The sequence below is a fragment of the Puma concolor genome, chromosome B2, assembly GCF_028749965.1.
Source record: "Puma concolor isolate L17-30 chromosome B2, mPumCon1.1.hap2, whole genome shotgun sequence".
Classification (NCBI taxonomy): Eukaryota; Metazoa; Chordata; class Mammalia; order Carnivora; family Felidae; genus Puma; species Puma concolor.
Genome location: NC_141671.1, coordinates 86141284 through 86165142, shown reverse-complemented (window position 1 = coordinate 86165142; position 23859 = coordinate 86141284). Strand labels below are relative to the sequence as shown.

Below are 23859 nucleotides of genomic sequence, written 5' to 3'. Positions count from 1 at the left end.
GATGGCTCAGAGACTGGAGCCTGCTTTGGATTCTGTGTCTCCCTCTCTCTCTCTCTCTCCCACTCACTCTCTCTCTCTCTCTCAAAAGTAAATAAACTTAAAAAAAATTTTTTTAATTATGATGTAATAGCATTTACCATCCAATGATGAATATTTTTATACTTAAAAGATAACTATGTCCATCTGAATTATTTAAAAATGTGATAAAAAAGTAGTTTAAAATTTTGAAATATTTTTGTTCTAATATACATCTGTACAACATCTATCTATGTATTTATCTATCTATCCATCTAACATACAATTGCCTAGACTGCAGTACTAAATGATGAATATTTATCATTGAGGACAGAAAGAGCCTGAAAAGAAGTGAAAGCATTGTCCCTCACAAGTATGCCACCATGTCTCTCTACTGTAATCCTCCATTTATTTCATAATAGCTGAAATGGCATTTTACCTGTAACTCATCACTGAATTAATTATCTTTCTGCTCTTATCTAGCTAGAACGGGAATAGAATAATAAAATAAATGACAATCTATGCTTTTGCTGTTATTTAAGCAAATTTCCTAGATGACAGTTGCTCCTGAAGGAAAGAAATCAGATTGAATTATTGGTGGCAGAGACTGAAGAGTACTGTGTCCTACTGTCATGTAAAGGCTCTGAGGGAAGCTTCCCAGGTTATGAGCCTCACTTGTGCATATGCAAATAACAGCATCATTTTTAGGACTATGATGCTAGGTAGCATGAATATTTATTTCATATCTCTTCTAACATAATGTTGATAAATCAACTCAATAAACATCTATGTCAGCTAAAGAACAATACCCCCTCTCCAACAACACATATGATTTAAAGTATAAATAGGATAATGTTTATATTTACTTATTTATTTTAGAAATTCAAAAATCATAGGAAAGCACTAATTCAATGAGAAATTACTTTCTTATTTAAAAATAATTATTGTTCTTTTCTTGTCAATCTTTTCCCCATCCTCAAAAATCGATAGAATGAGTGACTATAGATGATAGCATATAGACTTTGTATAAATGTGATTATACAGACCTAATACAGAAAGTCTTCACTTTGTGGGGTAATATAGGACAGCAATAATAACGATACAAACTGAAATTGCACAAAGCAATCTTAATAATCAATGGGAAAAGTTACAATTGTTCTGTGACTTTTAAAACCTTGTCAAAAATTAAAAAAAAGTACTGGCAGTTATAAATGTACAGGGAAGTGAAAAAATAGTGAAACTAATACTTGGTATACTGTAATTGAAACATTAGAAATATTGAAAATTGAAATGTTTTATTTCTTTGAAAAAAATCAAAAGTTCTTTTTTAATAATGCTGGCCTTTTCATTTCATCATATAACTTACAGTACAGAGTGAGAATTTTCTGCATCTTGGCAAATTGTCATACTCCTTTCTAAGTTTGGGTCAGCTCCCAACATTTTATCCTTTGCATTTTCAGTGTCATGAAATATCTCCAAAGAGTTTCTTTAATGTTTTTTACTGATGTCACTTTTCCTGGAACAATTTTTTTTCTTTTTTATTATAACCACTTTCCGTATTTGTAGGCACCCAATTAAAAAAAATTCAACAGATAAAGTGGAAGGCAATATTGCTTTGGTATTTAAAGAATGAACAGATCTCATAAACAATTTATTGCAGGAATCAGAAGAAAAGTGTGAAAAGAATAATAGGAAACATTACAACTGAGAAACTGGAACATATAGCAAGTTTCTGTGGAAACAGAAATAATAAGTAAATATGTAAAGGAAACAAAATTTAAGTCATCTAAAAAAATGGAATATAAAACATTTTGTGCCATCCAATGAGAAACAGAATTGGTATCAAGGAAAATCAAGTCAGATTTTGAGAAAAATCCTGTAATAAATCTCTCAAAAAATAAAAAGGAAATAGAGGAAAACATCAAAATTAGCTGACATAATGATTGGAATGAGAATAAGAAAGACAAATGAAGACAACTTTGCAGAACTGAAACAGTCTCAAATATATCCATTGAAAGTACCATGTTATGGGAAACATCAACACAAATCATAAACTCAACAACAGCAACAAAAATTTAAAAACAGGCAAATGAATATAAATGATAAAAATATTTTTCTCTCATTTAGTAAAAAAAAAAAAGTCAAAACAGTAAAGGCAAAGCAAAATGAAATGTCATATTTTTTGTAGTAAGAACTAAAATCAACCTGACCTCAGCTATCTCTGCAACACTAAATGCCAGAAGACAAAAAGTACCATTTATAAATATTTCAGAGAAAAACTCTATACCACAACTTTTAGGTAGCTAAATTGACTTTCACATGTCAGGATCTGGGAAAGAGAATCTCACTTATAAGACAAATAATATTATACACAGTGTATGTAAATCTTTTTGTAATTGCTTGAATGCATAATCTAGTGGATCAAGAGATTAAATAAATCACAAATTCAAAACTGATAATCTGTGACATGAGTATAGAGAAAGTTGATTCCAAAAGTTGTGTTATAATTCAAAAGGGTCATTTAGCTAGTTGGGCATCATTGGAGTCTAGCAATAATATAGCAGTATATTTAAATTACTTAGAGAAGTTCTCAGGCTTTGTAACTCATATTTATGCCTTAACATGTGTTAATTCTTAACATTGAATAAAAATATAGAATAATGGTGATAATATTAAATTTGAGTGTGGCACAAATAATGTAACAAAAGTTGGTGATATGTTAAGTGATCAGTGTCCCAATTTTCCTCTTGCTAAAGCTGGAAGCCGATGCCTCAGTGTGACTTAGATTTAAGGGAATATCCAATATTGTAGACTATGACTGGCCTCATATGGATGTTCATCTTTTCTTTTAATATCTCCTCTCATATCATATTGTTCTGGTCCCTCAATATTGCCTCATAATGTCTCTTAATAGGTCCTCTTTGCTCAATCTCTGCTACCACCACACTAATCTCAGGTCTGTTACTTGGTCTTCAGTAGCCAACCACTACCAATCTCTTCTGACATAAAAGATCCCATTTCCATGCCATGTTCAACCCCAATCTCATACTGATAGAGAGCCTTCTTAAAAAAAAAAAAAAGATATTATTTATCTGCTCTTCTTCTCTTCCTATTTTCTAGGAAACTGTAGGTTCCATGAAACAGATTAAATAGATTGTATTAGTTTTCTATGCATGTGTGAGAAGCTACCACAATTGAGTAGCTTTAAAAAACACAAATGTAGGGGCGCCTGGGTGGCGCAGTCGGTTAAGCAGCCGACTTCAGCCAGGTCACGATCTCGCGGTCCGTGAGTTCGAGCCCCGCGTCAGGCTCTGGGCTGATGGCTCGGAGCCTGGAGCCTGTTTCCGATTCTGTGTCTCCCTCTCTCTCTGCCCCTCCCCCGTTCATGCTCTGTCTCTCTCTGTCCCAAAAATAAAAAAACAAAACACAAATGTATTACCGATTTTCTGTGAATCAGGAATCTAGCATAGTATGGTTGGGTTCTCAGTAGGTTGAAATCAAGGTGTCAGCTGAATATATCCTCATCTGGAGACTCAACTAAGGCCATTTCCAAGTTCTCTCCGCCTGTTGGCAGAATATATCTCTTTATGACTGCATGCCTGAAGTCCCTGTTTTTGTTTTTGTTTTAAGATTTTTATGTTTAAGTAATCTCTACACCCAATGTGGGGATCAAATTTACAATCCCAAGATCAAGAGTCACATGCTCTACCAACTGAGGCAGTCAGGTGCCCCATTTTTTAATTTAAGATTTTTATTTTTAAGTAAGAGTTTCCTGTTTTCTTGTTGGCTGCTGGCCAGGCACAGCTCTCAGCTTCTAGAGGCTAATTACAGGTCCTTGGGACATGGCTACCTGTATTGTTTCTCTCACATTTCCAATCTCTCTCATGTTGATTGAATTTACATGTTGTCTCCCTTCAGGAAAGGTCCAGTCACTTTTAGGGCCCCTCTGATTAGATTGGGATCACCTAGGATAATCTCACTTTTTTATGCTTGTTTGTTTGTTTGTTTATATAATTTGTTGTCAAGTTGGCTAATATACGGTGTATACAAGGTGCTCTTGGCTTCGGGGGTAGATTCCCGGGATTGGTTGCATACATACAACACCCAGTGCACATCCAAACAAGTGTCCACCTCAATGCCCATCACCCAATTTCTTCTCCACCCCCCCACCATTAACCCTCATTTTGCTCTCTGTATTTAAGAGTCTCTTATGGTTTGCCTCCCTCTCTGTTTGAAACTTTTTTCCCCTTCTCTTCCCCCATGGTCTTCTGTTAAGTTTCTCAAGTTCCACACGTGAGTGAAAACATATGATATCTGTCTTTCTCTGACTTACTTCACTTAGCATAATACCCCCCAATTCCATCCACATTGTTGCAAATGGCAAGATTTCATTCTTTCTCATTGCAGGTAGTATTCCATTATATATATACCACATCTTTTTTACCCTTTCATCAATTGATGGACATTTGGACTCTTTCTGTAACTTGGCTAGTGTTGAAATCACTGCTATAAACTTTGGGGTCCATGTGCCCCTATGAATCAGCACTCTTGTATCCTTTGGATAAATTCCTAGTAGTGATATTGCTGGGTAATAGGGTAGTTCTATGTTTAATTTTTTGAGGAATCTCCACACTGTTTTCCAGAGTGGCTGCACTGTTTGCATTCCCAACATTAGTGCAAGAGGGTCCTGTTTTTCCACATTCTCACCAGCATCTCTTGTTTCCTGAGTTGTTAATTTTAGCCACTCTGACCAGTGTGAGGTAGTATCTCAATGTGGTTTTGATTTTATTTTCCTTTTGATTTGTATTTGTTTTGATGGTGGGTAATGTTGAACATCTTTTCGTGTGTCCGTTTGCCATCTGGATGTCTTCTTTGGAAATATGTGTATTTGTGTCTTCTGCCCATATCTTCACTGGATTATTTGTTTTTCAGGTGTTGAGTTTGGGAAGTTCTTTATAGATTTTGGATACTAACTCTTTATCTGATATGTCATTTGCAAATATCTTCTCCCATGCCATCGGTTGCCTTTTAGTTTTGCAGTGCAGAAGCATTTTATCTTGATGAGGTCCCAATAGTTCATTTTTTGCTTTTAATTCCCTTGCCTTCAGAGACATGCCAAGCAAGAAATTGAGCAGCTGAGGTCAAAAAGGTTGTTGCCAGTTTTCTCCTCTTGGGTTTTGATGGTTTCCTGTCTCACATTTAGGTCTTTTATCCATTTTGACCTTATTTTTGTGTATGGTATAAGAAAGTGGTTCAGTTTCATTCTACTGCATGTTGCTGTCCAGTTCTCCCAGCACCATTTATTAAGAGACTTTTTTCCATTGGATACTTTTTCCTGCTTTGTCAAATATTATTTGGCCATACATTTGTGGGTCCAGATCTGGGTTCTCTATTCTATTCCGTTGATCTGTATGTCCGTTTCTGTGCCAATACCATACTATCTTGTTGATCACAGCTTTGTAGTAGAGGCTAAAGTCCAAGATTGTGATGCCTCCTGCTTTGGTTTTCTTTTTCAACACTACTTTGTCTATTTAGTGTCTTTTGTGGTTTGATAAATTTTAGGACTTATTGTTCTAGCTTTGAGAAGAGTACCCGTGCAATTTTGATTGGGATTGCATGGAATGTGCAGATTGCTTTGGGTAGTATTGACATTTTAACAATATTTGTTCTTCGAATCCATGAGCATGGAATGTTTTTCCATTTCTTTGTGTCTTCTTCAATTTCTTTCATAAGCTTTCTATAGTTTTCAGCATACAGATCTTTTCCCTCTTTGGTTAGATTTATTCCTAGGTATTTTATGGTTCTTGGTGCAATTGTAAATGGGATCAATTTCTTGATTTCTCAGATTTCTATACATTGGTTTTGTATCCTGCAAGTTTGCTGAATTCATATATCCATTCTAGCAGCTTTTTGGTGGAGTCTTTTGGGTTTTCCATGTAGAGTGTCTGTTATCTGCAAAAAGTGAAAGTTTGACTTCTTCTTTTCCAATTTGGATGCCTTTCATTTCATTTTATTGTCTGATTGCTGAGGCTAGGACTTCCAACACTATGTTGGTTGGAACACAACAACACAACAACAGTGGTATGAGTGGACATCCCTGTTGTGTTCCTGATCTCAGGGGGAAAGCTTTCAGTTTTTCTCCATTGAGGATGTTATTATCTGTGGGCTTTTCAGATACGGCTTTGATGATGTTAAGGTATAGTCTTTCTACCCTAACTTTCTTGAATGTTTTTATTAAGAAAAGATGCTGTATTTTGTCAAATACTTTTTTTGCATCTATTGACAGGATCATATGGTTCTTATCCTTTCTTCTGTTAATGTGATGTATCACATTGATTGATTTGCAAATATTGAACCAGCCCTGCAGCCCAAAAATGAATCCCACTTGATCCTGGTGAATAAATCTTTTAATATGCTGAGGAATTCCATTTGCTAGCATCTTGTTGAGAATTTTTGCATCCACATTCATCAGGGATATTGGCTTGTAATTCCCCCATTTAGTGAGGTCTCTGTCTGGTTTGGGAATCATAGTAATGTATCCTAAATCTTTCCTTCCATTTCTATTTTTTTGGAACAGCTTGAGAAGAATATGTATTAACTCTGCTTTGAATGTCTGTTAGAATTCCCTTGGGAAGCCATCTGGCCCAGGATTCTTATTTGGTGAGATATTTTGATAACTGATGCAATTTCTTTGCTGGTTATGGGTCTATTCAAATTTTGTTTCTTCCCATTTGAGTTTTGGTAGTGTGTGGGTGTCTAGGAATCTGTCCATTTTTTTCCAGGTTGTCCAGATTGTTGGCATATAGTTTTTCATAGTATTCTCTAATAATTGTTTGTATTTCTGTGGTGTTGGTTGTGATCTCTCCTCTTCGTGATTTTATCTATTTGGGTTCTTTTTCTTTTCTTTTTGAAAAGTCTGGCTAGGAGTTTGTCAATTTGGTTTATTTTTTCAAAAAAAAAAAAAAAAAAAACCCACCCAGCTCTTAGTTTCACTGATCTATTCTTCTGTTTTTTTGGATTGTATATTGTTTCTTTCTGCTCTAATTTTTATTATTTGTCTTCTTCTGCTGGCTTTGGGGTTTCTTTGCTGTTCTGCTTCTAGTTCCTCTAGGTGTGTGGTTAGGTTTTGTATTTGGGATTTTTCTTTTTTCTTGAGATGGGCTTGGATCACAATGTATTCCTGTTAGGACTGCCTTTTTAGGCATCCCAAAGGGTTTGGACTGTCATGTTTTCATTTTCATTTTCTTCTATATAATTTTTAATTTCTTCTTTAATTTCCTGGTTGACCCATTCATTCTTTAGTAGGGTGTTCTTTAACCTCCATGTATTTGGAGGCTTTCCAAATTTTTTCTTGTGGTTGATTTCAAGTTTCATAGCATTGTGATCTGAAAATATGCATGGTATGATCTAAATTCTTTTGTATTTATTGAGGGCTGTTTTGTGACCCAGTTTGTGATCTATCTTGGAGAATGTTCCATGTGCACTTTAGAAGAATGTATTCTGCTTTTTTTGAATGAAAAGTTCTGAACATATCTATCAAGTTCACCTGGTTCAGTGTATCATTCAAGACCATTGTTTCTTTATTGATTTTCTGCCTAGATGTTCTGTCCATTGTTGTAAGTGGAGTATTAAAGTCCCCTGCAATTACTGTATTCTTATCAATTATATTACTTATATTTGTGATTAATAGATTTATATATTTGGGTTCTATCAAGTTGGGGGTATAAACATTTACAATTGTTAGCTTTTCTTGATGTATAGACCCTGTAATTATGATATAATGCCCTTCTGCATCTCTTGTTACGACCTTTCGTTTAAAATCTAGTTTGTCTGATAATAAGTACAGCTACTCCAGCTTTCTTTTGACTTCCAGTAGCATGATAGATGGTTATCTGTCCCCTCACTTTCAATCTAAAGGTGTCCTCAGGTCTAAAATGAGTCTCTTGTTGGCAGAATATAGATGGATCTTGTTTATTTTTTTTTTATTTTTATCCATTCTGATACCCTATGTCTTATGATTGGAGCATTTAGTCCATTTACATTCAGAGTTATTATTGAAAGATATGGATTTAGAGTCATTGTGTTATCTGTAGGTTTCATGCTTATGGTGATGTCTCTGGTCCTCTGTAGTCTTTGCACCATGCCACTCACAGAGTCCCCCTTAGGATCTCTTGAAGGGCTGGTTTAGTGGTCATGAACTCCTTCAGTGTTTGTCTAGGAAAGCCTTTATCTCTCCTTCTATTCTGAATGACAGCCTTTCTGGATAAAGGATTCTTTGCTGCATAATTTTCCTATTCAGTGCATTGAATATTTCCTGACACTCCCTTCCGGCCTGCCAGGTTTCAGTGGACACATCTGATGCTATCCTTATGTGTTTACCATTACAGGTTAAGGCCCATTTGTCCATAGCTGCTTTCAGAATTCTCTCTTTAACACTGTATTTTGCCAGTTTCACCATGATACACCTTGGAGAAGACCTATTCTTGTTAAATCTGAAGGCAGTTTTCTGTGCTTCCTGGATTTGCATGTCTGTTTCCTTCTCCAGGTTAGGGAAGTTCTCAGCAATAATTTGTTCAAGTAAACCTTCTGCCCTTTTCTGTCTCTCTTCTTCTGGAACTCTTTTGATACAGATTTATTACATTTCATCAAATCACTTAGTTCTCTAATTCTCCCCTTGTGGTCTAGTATTTTCTTATCTCTTTTTCTCAGCTTCACCATTTTCCATAATTTTATCTTCTATTTCATTATTTCTGTGCTTCCTTCATTCTTGCTGTCACTGCATCTAGTTTATTTTGCACATCATTTATGGCATTTCTTAATTCATTGTGACAATTTCTTAGTTCCTTGATCTCTGCAGCAATAGATTCTCTGCTGTCTTCTATGCTTTTTTTCAAGCCCAGCTATTAATCTTATGACTATTCTAAATTATTGATCAGATACATTGCTTATATCTGTTTTGAGCAATTCTCTGTCACTTCTTCCTGGAATTTCTTTTGAGAATTCTTCTGTTTTGTCATTTTAGCTAGTTTTCTGTCCCTTATGTGTTTTAATAGCTTGTTATGTGCCCTGCACCTGTGAGCACTACTGTGTTAACAAGGAGTCATACACTGTCCAGGGCCTGGCCTTTCAGGTGTTTTTGGAGTGTGTTGCATGCTCTTTGTTGTTGTGACTCTGATTGCTTTATCTCCCTATTTGTATTGGTGGATTGGACCTCCCAGGTGTGTTTTGATTTGTTCATTGAAGTAACCCTGGAAAAAATTTTAAAAAGGAGGAGATGGTGGAAGAAGCCTTATACAATACAAAGAGAGAAATGATAGGGGTGGAGAAAAAGAAAAGAAAAAAAATTGACCAGGCAGAATATCAGAGAAAATATTTGGCTTAATCCTGAGAGAGAGGAAAATAAGAAAGGAGATACAGAAGAGGTGTAAAAAGAATAGATTAAAAATGTCTGCTTAAACAAACCAACAACTAGAATAACCATAATAGAGAAGGGAAGAAATTATATATATATATATATACACACACACACACACATATATATATACACACACACACACATTTTATGTATTATATATATATATACACATTTTATGTATTTTATATATACATAATTTATGTATTTATATGTGTATATGTAAAATGTATTTTATAATATATATAACTATATATTTATAAATAAATATAATTTATGTATATAAATAAATATGTAATACATATAATATATAATATATATTATATACATATAATATATAATATATATTATATACATATAATATATAATAATATAATATATTATATACATATAATAATATATATGTATAATTATATATTATAATATATATTGTATAGTTGTATAATTGTATATTATAATATATATTATATATATTATAATAATATATATTATATATTTTATGTATATAATATATACATATATGTAATATAATAATACATATATACACATAATATATAATATAATAAATAATAAATATATAATACATAACATAAGAATTGACCACAAATCAAATCAGAAAATGCAAAACCACTGTACTGATATCTGATGCTGCCTTGAAATTGGTAGCTGTGCTGGTCTGGAGGAGGGGCTGTCTCATCTGGACAGTGTCAGTTTTGCTCTGGTAGATACGCAGTTACTAGGCAAAGAAGGACCTGGTTTGGTGTAGGTGGGTTCCGCCTCCACTGTGGGCCCATTGTCCTTTCCCTTAAGTCCCACATTGTTGGTGATGGGGAGAAAATTGGCAACATCCCAGTCTCTCCTCCCAGGACCGGGTGTCCCAAACCACTGTGTTCAAGCCATCTTCACAGTGCTGGGAGTGGGCCGTTTTTTTTGCACTCCACAGTCTCCTGTGCCTCCCAGGCACTCAGCTGGGATTCAGACTCCATGTCTTAAAGGATCCGGCTTCATGCACCCTAGTTCTGGAGTAGTGCCACTCTGCCCAGCCAGCTGACAAAGGGACTCTGGCTCCTCACAGTGCCAGGGTGGGCACAAGCACACCAGTTTGTCTTGCTCCACAGTCTCTACTGCCTCCCAGGTGCTTGGCTGGGATTCAAACCCCCATGTCTTAAAGGATCCCACTCCATGTACCCTGGTTCCAGGATTGAGGCACTCTGCCCAGCCAGCTGACAAAGGGCCTCTGGCTGGCAGGTGCCTGCAGGGTCTTTTGTCCTTGAAGTGGCCAAATGCCTTCTTCCCACAGCACTCAGCGAAGGGGACTGCCCTCTACAACTGTACCTCTGAGCTTACTACTGAGCCCGGAGCAGGCTCCCTTTCTCCCCAAGCACATGAACAGCATGGCAGGCAACCCTGGAATGAGTTAGAAATTGGCTCTTTCTCCATTTTTTTCTGTTCCTTGCTCCATGGTTTTTCTCTAGTCCACATACAATCCTACACTTCCACAGCTTTTCGTTCTCTTCTTTTTGTCTCTCTACAGAAGGGGATCCCTTCCCTCCATGCCTACACTACCCATTTTATCTCTTCCAGCTCATAATTACGCACCTATGGCATGCCAAACTGTCCCCGTGGGCCCCTGGAGATGTTTCTGTCACACTGTAGCCTAAATTCATGAAATTCCAAGTCTTCTGGCCTCAATACTGCTGTGTTTGAGGGACGAGGGAACTTCAGGTCCCCCTCCTTCTCCACCATGTTGACTCCTCCCTATTTATTTATTTTGAGAGAGTATGAGAGATAGTGCAAGCCAGGAAGGAGCAGAGAGAGAGGGAGAGAGAATCCCAAGGATGTTCTGTGCTTTCAACACGTAGCCTGATTGGGGGCTCCATCTCACAAATTGTGAGGTCATGAACTGAGCCGGATTCAAGAGTCAGATGCTTATTAATAAGCCACCCAGGTGCCCCTTTTAAAAATTTTTTAATCTCCCTTTTTTAAAGCATACTGTGTCATATAATATAACCTAACCGTGGGGATGATATTCATCATATTTACAGGTGACACCTGTTCTCAAGAGGATGAGATTATACAGGATATGTATATTAGGGGCAGGGATATTGGTCGTCATTTTAGAATTCTGCCTACCACATAGGTAATGTTCCTCACTATTTTATTTCCACCAATCAGCAGTGTCTGACCTATGATAGGTTCCTATTATTAACTGCTTTTCAAGCCAAAATTTAGGCATCATCTCTGTTCCTTCCTACCTTTACATCTCACATTTAATCCATCTCCAAATCCTGTCAGCTTTACTTCTAAAAAATATGCTAAATCTGATACTTAATTGTTTTTCCATTGCTTTCATCCTAGGCCAACTCACATCATTCTGGCACGTATTATTGCTATTGTAGCTGAAATGGTTTCACTGCTTCTATGCTCTGTCTGCACACCTCCTTTCAGTCTTTCCCTAGAAAGGATATTTTTAAATGGGGATAAATCATTTCTCTCCCATCTCATCTTCCAACTTCTTGCCCTATTTTATTACTGTACAGCCTCAGTGGCTTTCACTCTTTCCCTCAGATACCAGGTGCATTCTTGCTTCGGCACTTTCATTGCTTTTTTTAAACCATTTTTTATACAACTATAATTGACATACAGTGTTATATTTATTTCAGGTATGCAATATGAGTCAACAATTCTATACATTACTCAGTGCTTATCATAATAAATGTTATTTTTTTTTTTTTTTTTTTTTTTTAAATTTTTTTTTTTTTTTTTTCAACATTTATTTATTTTTTGGGACAGAGAGAGACAGAGCATGAACAGGGGAGGGGCAGAGAGAGAGGGAGACACAGAATCGGAAACAGGCTCCAGGCTCTGAGCCATCAGCCCAGAGCCCGATGCGGGGCTCGAACTCACGGACCGCGAGATCGTGACCTGGCTGAAGTCGGACGCTTAACCGACTGCGCCACCCAGGCGCCCCAATAAATGTTATTTTTAACCCTCTTCAGCTGTTTCACCTACCCCACCCTGCACCTTCTCTCTGGCAACCATGTTTGTTCTCTATATTTAAGAGTAATGATTTTTTGTTTTGTTTTTCCTTTTTTTGTCTTTGTTCATTTGTTTTGTTTCTTAAATAACATATATGAGGGGCACCTGGGTGGCTCAGTCAGTTAACCCACCAACTTCAGCTTAGGTCATGATCTCGCAGTTCATGAGTTCTGAGCTGTGCTGACAGCTCAGAGCCTGGAACCTGCTTCAGATTCTGTGACTTCCCTCTCTCTCTGCCCCTTTCCTGCTCATGCTTTGTCTCTCTCTCTCAAAAATAAATAAACATTAAAAAATTAAAAAAAAATACCATATATGAGTGAAATCATATGGTATTTGTTTTTCTCTGACTTATTTCACATAGCCTTATACCCTCTAGGTCCATCCATGTTGTGAATGGCAAGTTTTCATTCTGTTTTATGGATGAGTAATATTCCGTTGTTTGTGTATGTGTGTGTATACACAGGACATCTTTTTTTCCTTTTTCTTCTTCTTTTATTATTATTTTTTTTATTTTCGTATTTTCTTTATCCATTCGTCTATCAACAGATACTTAGGTTGCTTCCATATCTTGGATATTGCAAATAATGCTGCAGCTAACATGGGGTGCTTATATCTTTTCTAATTACTGTTTTCATTTTTTCTTGTAAATACTCAATAGTAGAAATGCTGAATCATAATTCTATTTTTAATAATAATTCTATTTTAATAATAAAGTCTATTTTAATAATAAATTCTATTTTAATAATAATTCTATTTTTAATATTTTGAGGAACTTCCATACTATTTTCCACAGTGGCTACAGCAGTTTGCATTCCTACCACAGTGTACCAGGATTCATTTTTCTCCATATCCTGAACATGTTGTTTCTAGTATTTCTTGTTATTTCTTGTATTTTTGATTTTAGCCTTTTGAAAGTTGTCAGGTGGTATTTCATTGTGGTTTTGATGTACATTTCCCTTATAGTGATGTTGAGCATCTTTTCTTGTGTCTATTTGCCATCCGTGTGTTTTCTTTGGAAAAATGTCGATTCGTGTCCTCTGCCCACTGTTTAATTGGATTATTTGTGGGTGGTGGTATTGAGTTGGGTAAATTCTTTACATATTTTGAATATGTTGGTTATATCATTTGCAGATATCTTCTTCCATTCATAAGGTTGTCTTTTTGTTTTGTTGACGGTTTCCTTTGCTGTGCAAAAGTTTTTTATTTTGGTATAGTTGCAATAGTTTAATTTTGCTTGTATTTCTCTTGCCAAAGGAGACATATCTAGAAAAATATTGCTATGGCCAATGGCAGAGAAATTATTACCTATGTTTCCTTCTAGGAGTTTTATGGTTTCAGGTCTCACATTTAAGTTTTTAAACCATTTTGAATTTATTTTTGTTTATGGTGTAAGAGAGTGATCCAGTTTCATTCTTTTGCATGTAGCTGTCCAGTTTTCCCAACACAAATTGTTGAAGAGATTTCTTTTTCCCATTGAATATTCTTTCCTTCTTTGTTTTAGATGAATTGACTATAAAAGTGCAGGTTCATTTCTGGGCTGTCTACTCTGTTTTATTGATCTGTGTGTCTATTTTGTGCCAATACCATACTGTTTTCATTATTACAGTTTATAGTATATCTTGAAATCTGTGAGTGTGATACCTCCCATTTTGTTCTTCTTTTTCACATTGCATGTGAAAGATGCAAAGTATTTTGATAGAGATTGCATTAAATCTGTAGATTTCTTTGGATAGTATGGACACTTTAACAGTATTGGTTTTCCCAACCCATGAGCTTGGAATATTTTCCCATTTGTTTGTGTCATCTTCGGTTTCTTTCATTAGTGTTGTACAGTTTTCAGAGTGCAAGTCTTTCACCTCCTTGGTTAAGTTTAATCCTAAGTATTTTATTATTTTTGGTGCAATTAAAATGGGATTGTTTTCTTAATTTTTCTTTCTGCTACTTCATTATTAGTGTATACAAATGCAAGAGATTTCTGTATACAATTTTGTATCCTGTGACCTTCCTGAATTCATTTATCAGTTCTAACAATTTTTGGTGGAGTCTTCAGGGTTTTCTATGTACATTATCATGTCATCTGCAAATACTGAGTGTTTTACTTTTTCTTTACCAATTTGGATGCCTTTTATTTCTTTTTCTTGTTCAATTACTCTGAGTAGGACTTCCAATATTATATTGAATAAAAGTGGTGAGAGTGGATATCCTTGTCTTGTTCCTGATCTTAGAGGTAAAGCTCACTTTTTCACCATTGTGTATGACGGCTATGGGTTTTCCTAGATGGCCTTTATTATGTAGAGGTGTAATCCCTCTAAACCTACTTTGTTGAGAGTTTTTATCATGAATGTTGTACTTTGTCAAATGCTTTTCTGCAAAATCTATTGAAATAATTATGTGGTTTTTATCCCTTGTCTTGTTGGTGTGATGTATCATGTTGATTGATTTGCTAATATTGACCTACGTTTTCATCTCTGGAGTAAAACCCACTTGATCATGGTGGACAATTTTTTTTAAATGTATTGTTGAATTCAGTTTGCTAGTATTTTGTTGAGGATTTTGCATCAGTTTTATCACAGATACTGGCTTGTAGCTTGTAGTTCTTTCTCTCTCTCTCTGTCTCTCCCTCTCTCTTTTTTTTTTTTTTTTTTTTTTTTTTTTTTAGTGTTTTTCTGGTTTTGGTGTCACGGTTATACTGGCCTCACAGAATTAATTAGGAAGCTTTCCTTCCTCTTCTATGTTTGGAATAGTTTCAGAAGAATAGGTATTAACTGTGTTAAGTGTTTGGTAGAATTTACCAAGGAAGCTGTCGGGTCCTGTACTTTTGTTCATTGGGAGTTTTTGATTACTTATTCAATTTGATTGCTAATAATTGGTCTGTTAAAATTTTCTATTTTTTCCTGATTCAGTTTTGGGAGGTTATATGTTTCCAGGAATTTTTCCATTTCTTCTAGAATATGTAATTTGTTGGCATGTAAGTTTTCATGATATTTATTATAATCTTTTGTGTTTCTGTGGTTCCAGTTGCTATTTCTCCTTTTTTATTTATGATTTTATTTATTTGAGTTTCTCTCTGTCTCTCTCTGTCTCTCTTTCCCTCTTTCCCTTTCTCCTACTCTCTCTGTTGTTGTTCTTGATTCCGACTAAATGTTTATCAATTTTGTTAATATTTTCAAAGAACCATCTCCTGGTTTCACTGGTCTGTGCTATTGTTTTTTGTTGTTGCTGTTGTTTCTGTTTTATTTACATTTGCTGTAATCTTTATTTCTTTCTTTCTACTGGCTTTGGATTTTGTTCTTTTTCTAGCTATTTTAAGTGTAAGTTTACATTGTTTATTTGAGACTTTTCTTGCTTTTTGAGGTAGGCTTGTATTGCTATTTTCTTCTTAGAACAGCTTTTGCTTCATCCAAAGGATTTTGAATCATTGTGTTTTCATTTTCATTTGTCCCCACATACTTTTTGTTTTCCTCTTTGATTTCTTGGTCGATCATTCATTGGTTAGTAGCATGTTATTTAACCTCCATGTATTTGTGTTATTTATGGATTTTTTTCTTGTAATTTATCTCTATTGTCATACCAGTGTGGTCAGAAAAGATGAGTGATATGATTTCATTCTTTTTGAATTTGTTGAGACTTGTCTTTTGGCTCAACATGTGATCTATTCCAGAAAATGGTCCATTCCATGTGCACTTGAAAAAAAAAAGGTGTTTTCCTCTGTTTTGGGATGGAATGTTCTGAATATATCTGGTAGATCTAGATATGGTCTAATGTATGATTCAAAGCCACTGTTTCCTTGTTGATTTTCTGTTTGAATGATCTACTCATTGATGTAAATGGAGTGTTTAAGTACCTTACTATTATTGTATTACTATCAATTTCTTCCTGTATGTCTGTTAATAGTTGCTTTATGTATTTGGGTAGTTCCATGTTGGGTGCATAAATGTTTAAAATTATTGTATTTCTTGTTGAATTGTTCCCTTTATAATTATGTACTGTTCTTTGTCTCTTGTTACAATGTTGGTTTTAAAATTTATTTTGTTCAATATAAGTATTGCTACCCCAGCTTTCTTTTTGCTTCCATTTGCATGATAGGTGCTTTTCCATCCCTTCACTTTCAGTCTGCATGTGTCTTTATGTCTGAAGTGAGTCTCTTGTAGACAGCATATAAATAGGTCTTGCTTTTTTTGTTTTTAATCTATTCAGTCATCCTATGTCTTTTAATTGGAGCATTTAGTTTATTTCCATTCAAAGTAATTGTTGATAGGATCTGTTCCTTTCTTCTCTGCTCATTTCTTCTCTTGCTCTTCCCTTGTGGTTTGATGGGTTTCTTAGTGATATGCTTGGATTCCTTTCTCTTTATTTTTTGCATATCTCCTACAGGTTTTAATTTGCATTTATAATGATAATTTATTTTATCATTTATATATATTTTTTTATATATATAAATATATAATATAAAATATAATATATTTTATCATTTATTGCATTATAAATGATAATTTAATTTATCATTTCCTATGCATATAGCAGTCTATGTTAGGAAGATGCTTGCTTAAGTTTGAACCAATTCTAAAAGTATTAAATCTTTACTACTCCACCCATATTTCATGTAGATGATGTCATACTCTATCTACATCCTTTTGTGAAACATTTGATTGAGTTTTGTAGATGTAATTGATTTTACTGATTTTGTGCTTTAACCTCTTCACTAGTGATTATAAATGATTAACCTGCTACTTTTGTTATGTTTGTGTATAGCTGTGATTTTTTTTTTCCTTTCCTAATTTTCTTATTCCTGATTATAGCCTTTCCTTTTCCACTCAGAATTACATTTAACGTTTCTTGTAGGGCTGGTTTAGTGGTGATGAATTCCTTTAGCTTTTGCTGTCTGGGAAACTATTTATCTCTCTTTCTATTCTGAATGATTACTCTGCTAGATAGAATATTCTTGTTTGCAGGTTTTTTTCCTTTCATCACTTTGGTATATAATGCTACTCCCTTCTGACCTGCACAGTTCCTGCTGAAAAATTAGCTGATAGTCTTATGGGATTTCCCTTGTATGCAACTGTTTTATTTTCTCTTGCTGCTTTTAAAATTCTCTCTTTGTCCCTACATTTTGCCCTATTAATAATTGTGTGTCTTGGTGTGGGCCTGCTTGGGTTGATTTTGTTGGTAGTTCTCTGTGTCTCCTGGATCTGGATATCTGTTACCTTCTCCAGATTAGGAAAAATTTCAGGTCTCTTTTCTCCTGCTTATCCTTGTGGGATCCCTATAGTATGAATGCTTTTACTTGATGATGTTGCTGAGTTCTCTTGATCTATTTTCATTTTTTATTATCACTTTTTCTGTTCGCCATTCAGCTTGGCTGCTTTCTATTACTCTATCTTCCCACTTGCTGATCCATTCTTCCTCTTTCTCTAGTCTACATTTTATTTCCTGTAGTGTATTTTTAGTTTCAGTTATTGAGTTCTTCATATATAATTGGTTCTTTTTTATACTTTCTGTCTCTTTGGCAAACTTTGGAACTCACTGAGTTCCTCCACTCTTTTCTGAAGTCCAGTGAGTATCTTTATGGACATTACTTTGAATTCTCTATCAGGCATATTGTTTATTTCCATTTCATTTAGCTCTTTTGCTTAGATTTTGTCCTGTTCTTTAGAATATAGTCCTCTGTCTCCTCATTTTGTCTAGCTCTGTTTGTTTGAAAGTCAACTATGTCTCCTGATCTTGAAAGTAGAGGCCTTATGAAGAAGAGGGCCTGAAATGCCCTGAAGTGCAATGTCTCCCTTTTACCAAAGTGTGGCACTTCAAGGGTGTCTCCTATGTGTGTTGTGTGTGCCTTACAATTGTGGTTGAGCCATGCTTGTCTTCAGTCCAGTTGGCTGCAATGGTCCACTCTGCCTCTCCTGGGCAGGGTTTGGTCTCTGTACTGTTTCTGGGACTGCCTTGGGCTCATAGTTGGTTTAGACCAGATGTGTCCCCTCAGCTTCTTCACTGGAACTGTGATCACTCTCAACTACAGGCCACTCTCTTTGTATTGTCCCTGAAAGGCTTTTGTTGGCCGGCAGGACCTGCATTCAGACCAGATGTTTGCCCCTAGTCTGTCTGTTGGGGTTGCAGTGACCCCAAACAGGGTTCTCTCTTTGTGCTGCCCCATGTGACATTTTTGGTGGTGGTCAAGGCCAACAGCCAGTCAGATGTCTGCCCCCACCATAGTTCTGGGGCTGCAGTTAAACTGGTGTGTGCGTGTGTGTGTGCGTGTGTGTGTGTGTGTGTGTGTGTGTGTGTGTGTGTGTGTATCTTCTCCTTTCCCCAGGGCAAGAGTCACTTTACAGTGTAGGCCACTGTTGGGGCTGCTTGGAGAATGAGAGGCATTAAGCACCACTTTGGAAGGACTGCTGCCAAATAAGGCTGGTTGGACAGGGCAGTCTGCAGGAGAATGCAGAGGCTAGGCACATGGTGTTAGCAAGCTAGGCAGCACCTTCATTCTTGATGATACACATTTGTGTGGTTGGTTCTTTCTTTTTACCAATATTCCAGTTCAAGTCACTTCTGCAGAGTTGCTTTTCCTGACTTACCAAGCTGAAGTCCTTCACACTTGTCACACCTCTGCTATTCTCTGTCGTATCACCCAGTTATTTTTTATCATCCATTATTTTCTGAACTTCTTTTGGTCATGTAATATTTTAGGTACTGGTTTTCTGGTTTTAGTCACAATGGTGACTGAACATGATGGGTATGCAATAAAAAGTGTTGAATAAATTGACGCCACCATAATAGGATTTGAATAGATTTTAAAGGGCCTTCTGCTTATCTTTTGTGATAGCATTAAACTTTCTAACATTAGACAAACACATGCCTTAACAAACAATGGAGGAACAGGAGTGCTGTCCCCTAGAGATTGCAGTAAATATGTGCTAACTAGTGTAGCATAAGGCTTGGTTGTACGATTTCTTTAGAATGGACTAATTCATGGGGCGCCTGGGTGGCTCAGTCGGTTAAGCGTCAGACTTCGGCTCAGGTCATGATCTCGCGGTCTGTGTGTTCAAGCCCCGCGTAGGGCTCTGTGCTGACAGCCCAGACCCTGGAGCCTGTTTTAATTTCTGTGTCTCCCTCTCTCTCTGACCCTCCCCTGTTCATGTTCTGTCTCTCTCTGTCTCAAAAATAAATAAATGTTAAAAAAAAATTAGAATGGGCTAATTCATAAAAAAAGCATATTTAATTACTAAACACCAGAGTGTATGAAATTCTGTTGTTAATTTGGGACTTGTGACAACTTCTGGCAAGTTCTCCAATATATAGTACATCCTGGGTAAGGCAGACTATACCATATGACATAACTACAACATGCCATCCTGATATAAAAGAGATGATGTGCTTCAAATGGAAAGGTTTTTGGAGAAATAGCAATTATTATAGCCTAACACTTACTGAATATTATTTCATGTCTAAAGTACTCCTAGTTTTTCTCATTTTGCTGTAGAAAAAATTGAGTCAAAGAAGGGGCAGAAGACCTTATTCAAGTAGTAATTATTACAACTAGTAATTAAAGGAGCTGGTATTTGAATCCAGGAAGTGAGGGGCGCCTGGGTGGCGCAGTCGGTTGGGCGTCCAACTTCAGCCTGTCACGATCTCGTGGTCCGGGAGTTCGAGCCCCGCGTCGGGCTCTGGGCTGATGGCTCAGAGCCTGGAGCCTGTTTCCGATTCTGTGTCTCCCTCTCTCTCTGCCCCTCCCCCGTTCATGCTCTGTCTCTCTCTGTCCCAAAATAAATAAACGTTGAATCCAGGAAGTGAGTGTCTGGAACCAGTCCTTTCAATCACCATACTACACTGTATGGAAAGGGTAGGAAGTAAAAGTTTTGTTGTTGTTGATATTGTTGTTTTTCCTAGAGTAAGTTCCATTAGTATAATGGTATGCTTAATAGGGAGATACAGTTAAATCAAAAATTCCCAAAATGTGTTCCAAAGAACACTAATACCTCTAGACAGTCTGTGAGGTGAAAATATCTTAGAGTAATATCATTTTAAGAAAACCATATAAATATAATGGCTTCCTTAGGGAATCCTGTTGTATTCCAGACTTATAAGAGTTTATCTGGCTCTGAGGCACTCCAAAAAGCACTGACATAGCACGAACATCCCTACATTACTTTTACAATGGAACGTCTCCTCTTCCTTTTTTTTATACTTATTGATATCCCAAGAGGCAAACCATAATTTTGGTAGGCCTTTTTAATGTGAATTTATAGTACATTGAAAACACTTGGTTGAACTGGCCATAGAATATCAAATATGAGAATGGGAGCAGTTGTGTTGCACCTTTATCTATTAATGACTATCAGCATTAGCTGACTGAAAATATTTTAGTCCCCACTTCACTGATGGTTATTAATGTACAGAGAAACAGATCGACTTGTGGCTTGCTCATATGAAGTAAGTCAGCAACACTTAGGAATGCAGATCTCTGTGTGGGTGTGCATATGGGCTGTGAGGAGGGAGAAGCAGGGCAGCTGAGAGGAGAAAAGAAGCTTAGTTACATACATATTTAAAAGTCAAGAGGATGTGATGCTTAATTTTTTTCTTGTATTCATTACTCCTCTAATCCTTGACTTTGTTACCTTTAATTCTGCTGATTAAAAGGTATTATGTGGGTGGGATAGTCAGTGCTGTGGTGTTACTGAACAGCAGGTAGACGGTAAGTATAGTTCATTTTTTTGCAGTAGGACAATTAAAAATATAATCAGCTTTGGAAACTGAGGGTAAAAAAGAAATACCATGTAGAGACGGATCTAAATAACTGTCTGGCTCCCAGACGGTCATTGCACATCTCCAGAATTGGAATAAATTCTTTTTAAAATTTAGGGAAGAGTCAGATTAGAAAAGAGATAATTTTTCTGATTGATCATTGCCTACAAAAAAGGCTTGACTTCTGCATTTTGCAACAGAACACAATGTAAAAGCTGAAAGATATACCATAAAATACAATGCAAAATTTCCATATCACAGCTGCCCAGAGTGCATAACAAGGAGAATATTAGTAATGTCCAGATGCACATAAGTCTACAGGGATGCCTCTTGCCAACAGCAAAATGAAAGGAATGACAGTGTCAATCACATCCAATAGACTATGTTAATGTTTTTCAAACAGTTCTTTCACACTCAGAAATAGTGCTCATTAATAATGGATAGTACTGTATGAAGGAGAAGGAATGTTGCCTACAAAACTGATGGAATTCATTGTTCATTGCTCATCTCCTCTCAACGATGAACTGCATTTCTGCAGAATGATTTTCCTTTTGTCTTTAAAGCTATGCCAAAATTGTTGTAAAATTTCTAAGCTAATTGATCCCTTTCTTTTCTGAACTAACATTTCCTATATGGCATTAATGCACTGCTCATCCTCACATTTCCCTCTTCATCCCTACCTGTTCCTATTTAAAGCCTCCTCTCTTGTAATCATATTTTTTTTAACTAGTACTGCTGAAATATACAAGAAAGTTCTCACATTTTCAAAACTACCTTGAAATCTTGATGGTAAATACAAGATTGAGGTTTTGGTTTTTTGTTGTTGTTTTCAATTCTTTTTACCCTTCTTCTGCCCGGCTGCTCAAGCAACTGTCAGTAGGGCCTGTGGGTTTGCTGGTATATTTGGAGGTTTCCAGATTATATAATCAAATATAAGAACTGAAAAATCACTGAAATTCAGAAAGGTTACCAATTCCATGGAGATTAATTTCCTAATATACCACTTTCTTCAGGGAAGCACCTAATTATCTCTCTTTGACTAAGAAGCCATTTGGAGTCAATTTTGTATAATGACCTCCATTTTTAACATTTTTAAGTAAATGCTTTTTTGGAATAGCTTTGAATATTAGATGATTATTCTGTTCATATTAAAAGCTACCTTTTAGCAATATATTGGAAAATCCATGTACAGAAATACAGGATTCCACTTAGAGCTATAGTAAAAATATATTTATATAGACTCTAATGATAATGCTTTTCATGTAAAAATGAATACTAGATGAAAATGACAATTTGTGTTGAGATATATAGCAATAAAAAGAGAAATTCTGTCTTTGGAAATATATCAATTGCTAGTTAGTTGATAAATTCAGGTTTTTCCATCTCTATAATTTAATTACAGTGATTAATTAATAGACAGGAGAGATTTCTTGTCTATTGGAATTCATTCATCTCAATAAAATAATGTCTTATCAAGAGATGAAAAGAAGTGCAGAAATATTTAGTTATTCCAGATCCAAATAAGCAAAGAATTCCTATATACTATGTATATAATTACCCAACCCCTCTTCTCTGCCAAAGCTGTCAAAGTCCAAATTACCACCACCAGTGACTGTATTATGTTATAGAATAAAGGGAAATTAAGTTTGAAGATGGAATAAAGGTTGTTAATCAGCTGCCCTTAATATAACTAAATTATCCTGGATTATCTGAGTGGGTCCAGTGTAATTACAGGAGCCTTAAAGGTGGAGGAGGGAGGTAGAAAAGAAAGAGTGATGCTATGTTAGGAGGACTCTGCCTCCGCCCCCCCCCCCCCCCCCAATTGCTGGCTTCAAAGATGATGGAAGAGGTCCATGTGCTAAGGAATGCAGTGGCCTCTAAAGGCTGGAAAAGGCAAGGAAAACTATTCTCCCTTGGAGCCTCCAGAAAGTAACTTATTTCTGCTGTTACTTTGATTTCAGCCCAGTGAGAGATGTGTTGTACATCCAGTGTACAGAACTGTGAAGTAATAAATTTGTGTTGTTTTAAGTCACTATGTTTATAGCAATTTGTACAGCAGCCATACAAAACTAATACATCATATACCTAGATTTTGGGTCATGGTCACATTTGTCTTTGCCCTTTAAAATTAGACAAGTTACAAACCATGAAAACTACTCTTCCAGATTTCCATTCAAAATGTCTGACCTCAGCAATTTAAACTGAAGCAAGGGAGAAGAGGTAAATAGAATAGGAAAGTACTTACTTTACTGGTGATTCTATGACCTGGCCTCAGGAATTCTGGATCTGGCAAGTATTTAAAACTGCCTCATAGGGGCGCCTGGGTGGCGCAGTCGGTTAAGCGTCCGACTTCAGCCAGGTCACGATATCGCGGTCCGTGAGTTCGAGCCCCGCGTCGGGCTCTGGGCTGATGGCTCAGAGCCTGGAGCCTGTTTCCGATTCTGTGTCTCCCTCTCTCTCTGCCCCCCCCCCCCCCGTTCATGCTCTGTCTCTCTCTGTCCCAAAGATAGATAAATGTTGAAAAAAAAAATTAAAAAAAAAAAACAACTGCCTCATAGATATTTCCATATGTTCTTTGGTGTCCTCCCTGCTGAGGTCTTGTCCTGGGTCCTCCCTGTATATCAGAATTCACCTAGAGAAAAAGACCAAGTAGG

The 23859-nt window shown here is 36.2% G+C and overlaps 1 protein-coding gene across 1 annotated transcript in view; it reads right to left on the bottom strand.

Annotated features, from left to right (window-relative positions):
- Positions 1–11173, bottom strand: part of LOC147581093 (large ribosomal subunit protein eL18-like) — a 112024-nt gene extending 100851 nt beyond the window's left edge. Inside the window, exon 1 of the mRNA XM_086708405.1 lies at positions 11043–11173. Within this exon, the coding sequence (XP_086564531.1) occupies positions 11043–11173 (131 nt within the window). The remainder of the gene's footprint in view (positions 1–11042) is intronic.
- Between the last annotated feature and the right edge of the window lie 12686 nt (positions 11174–23859).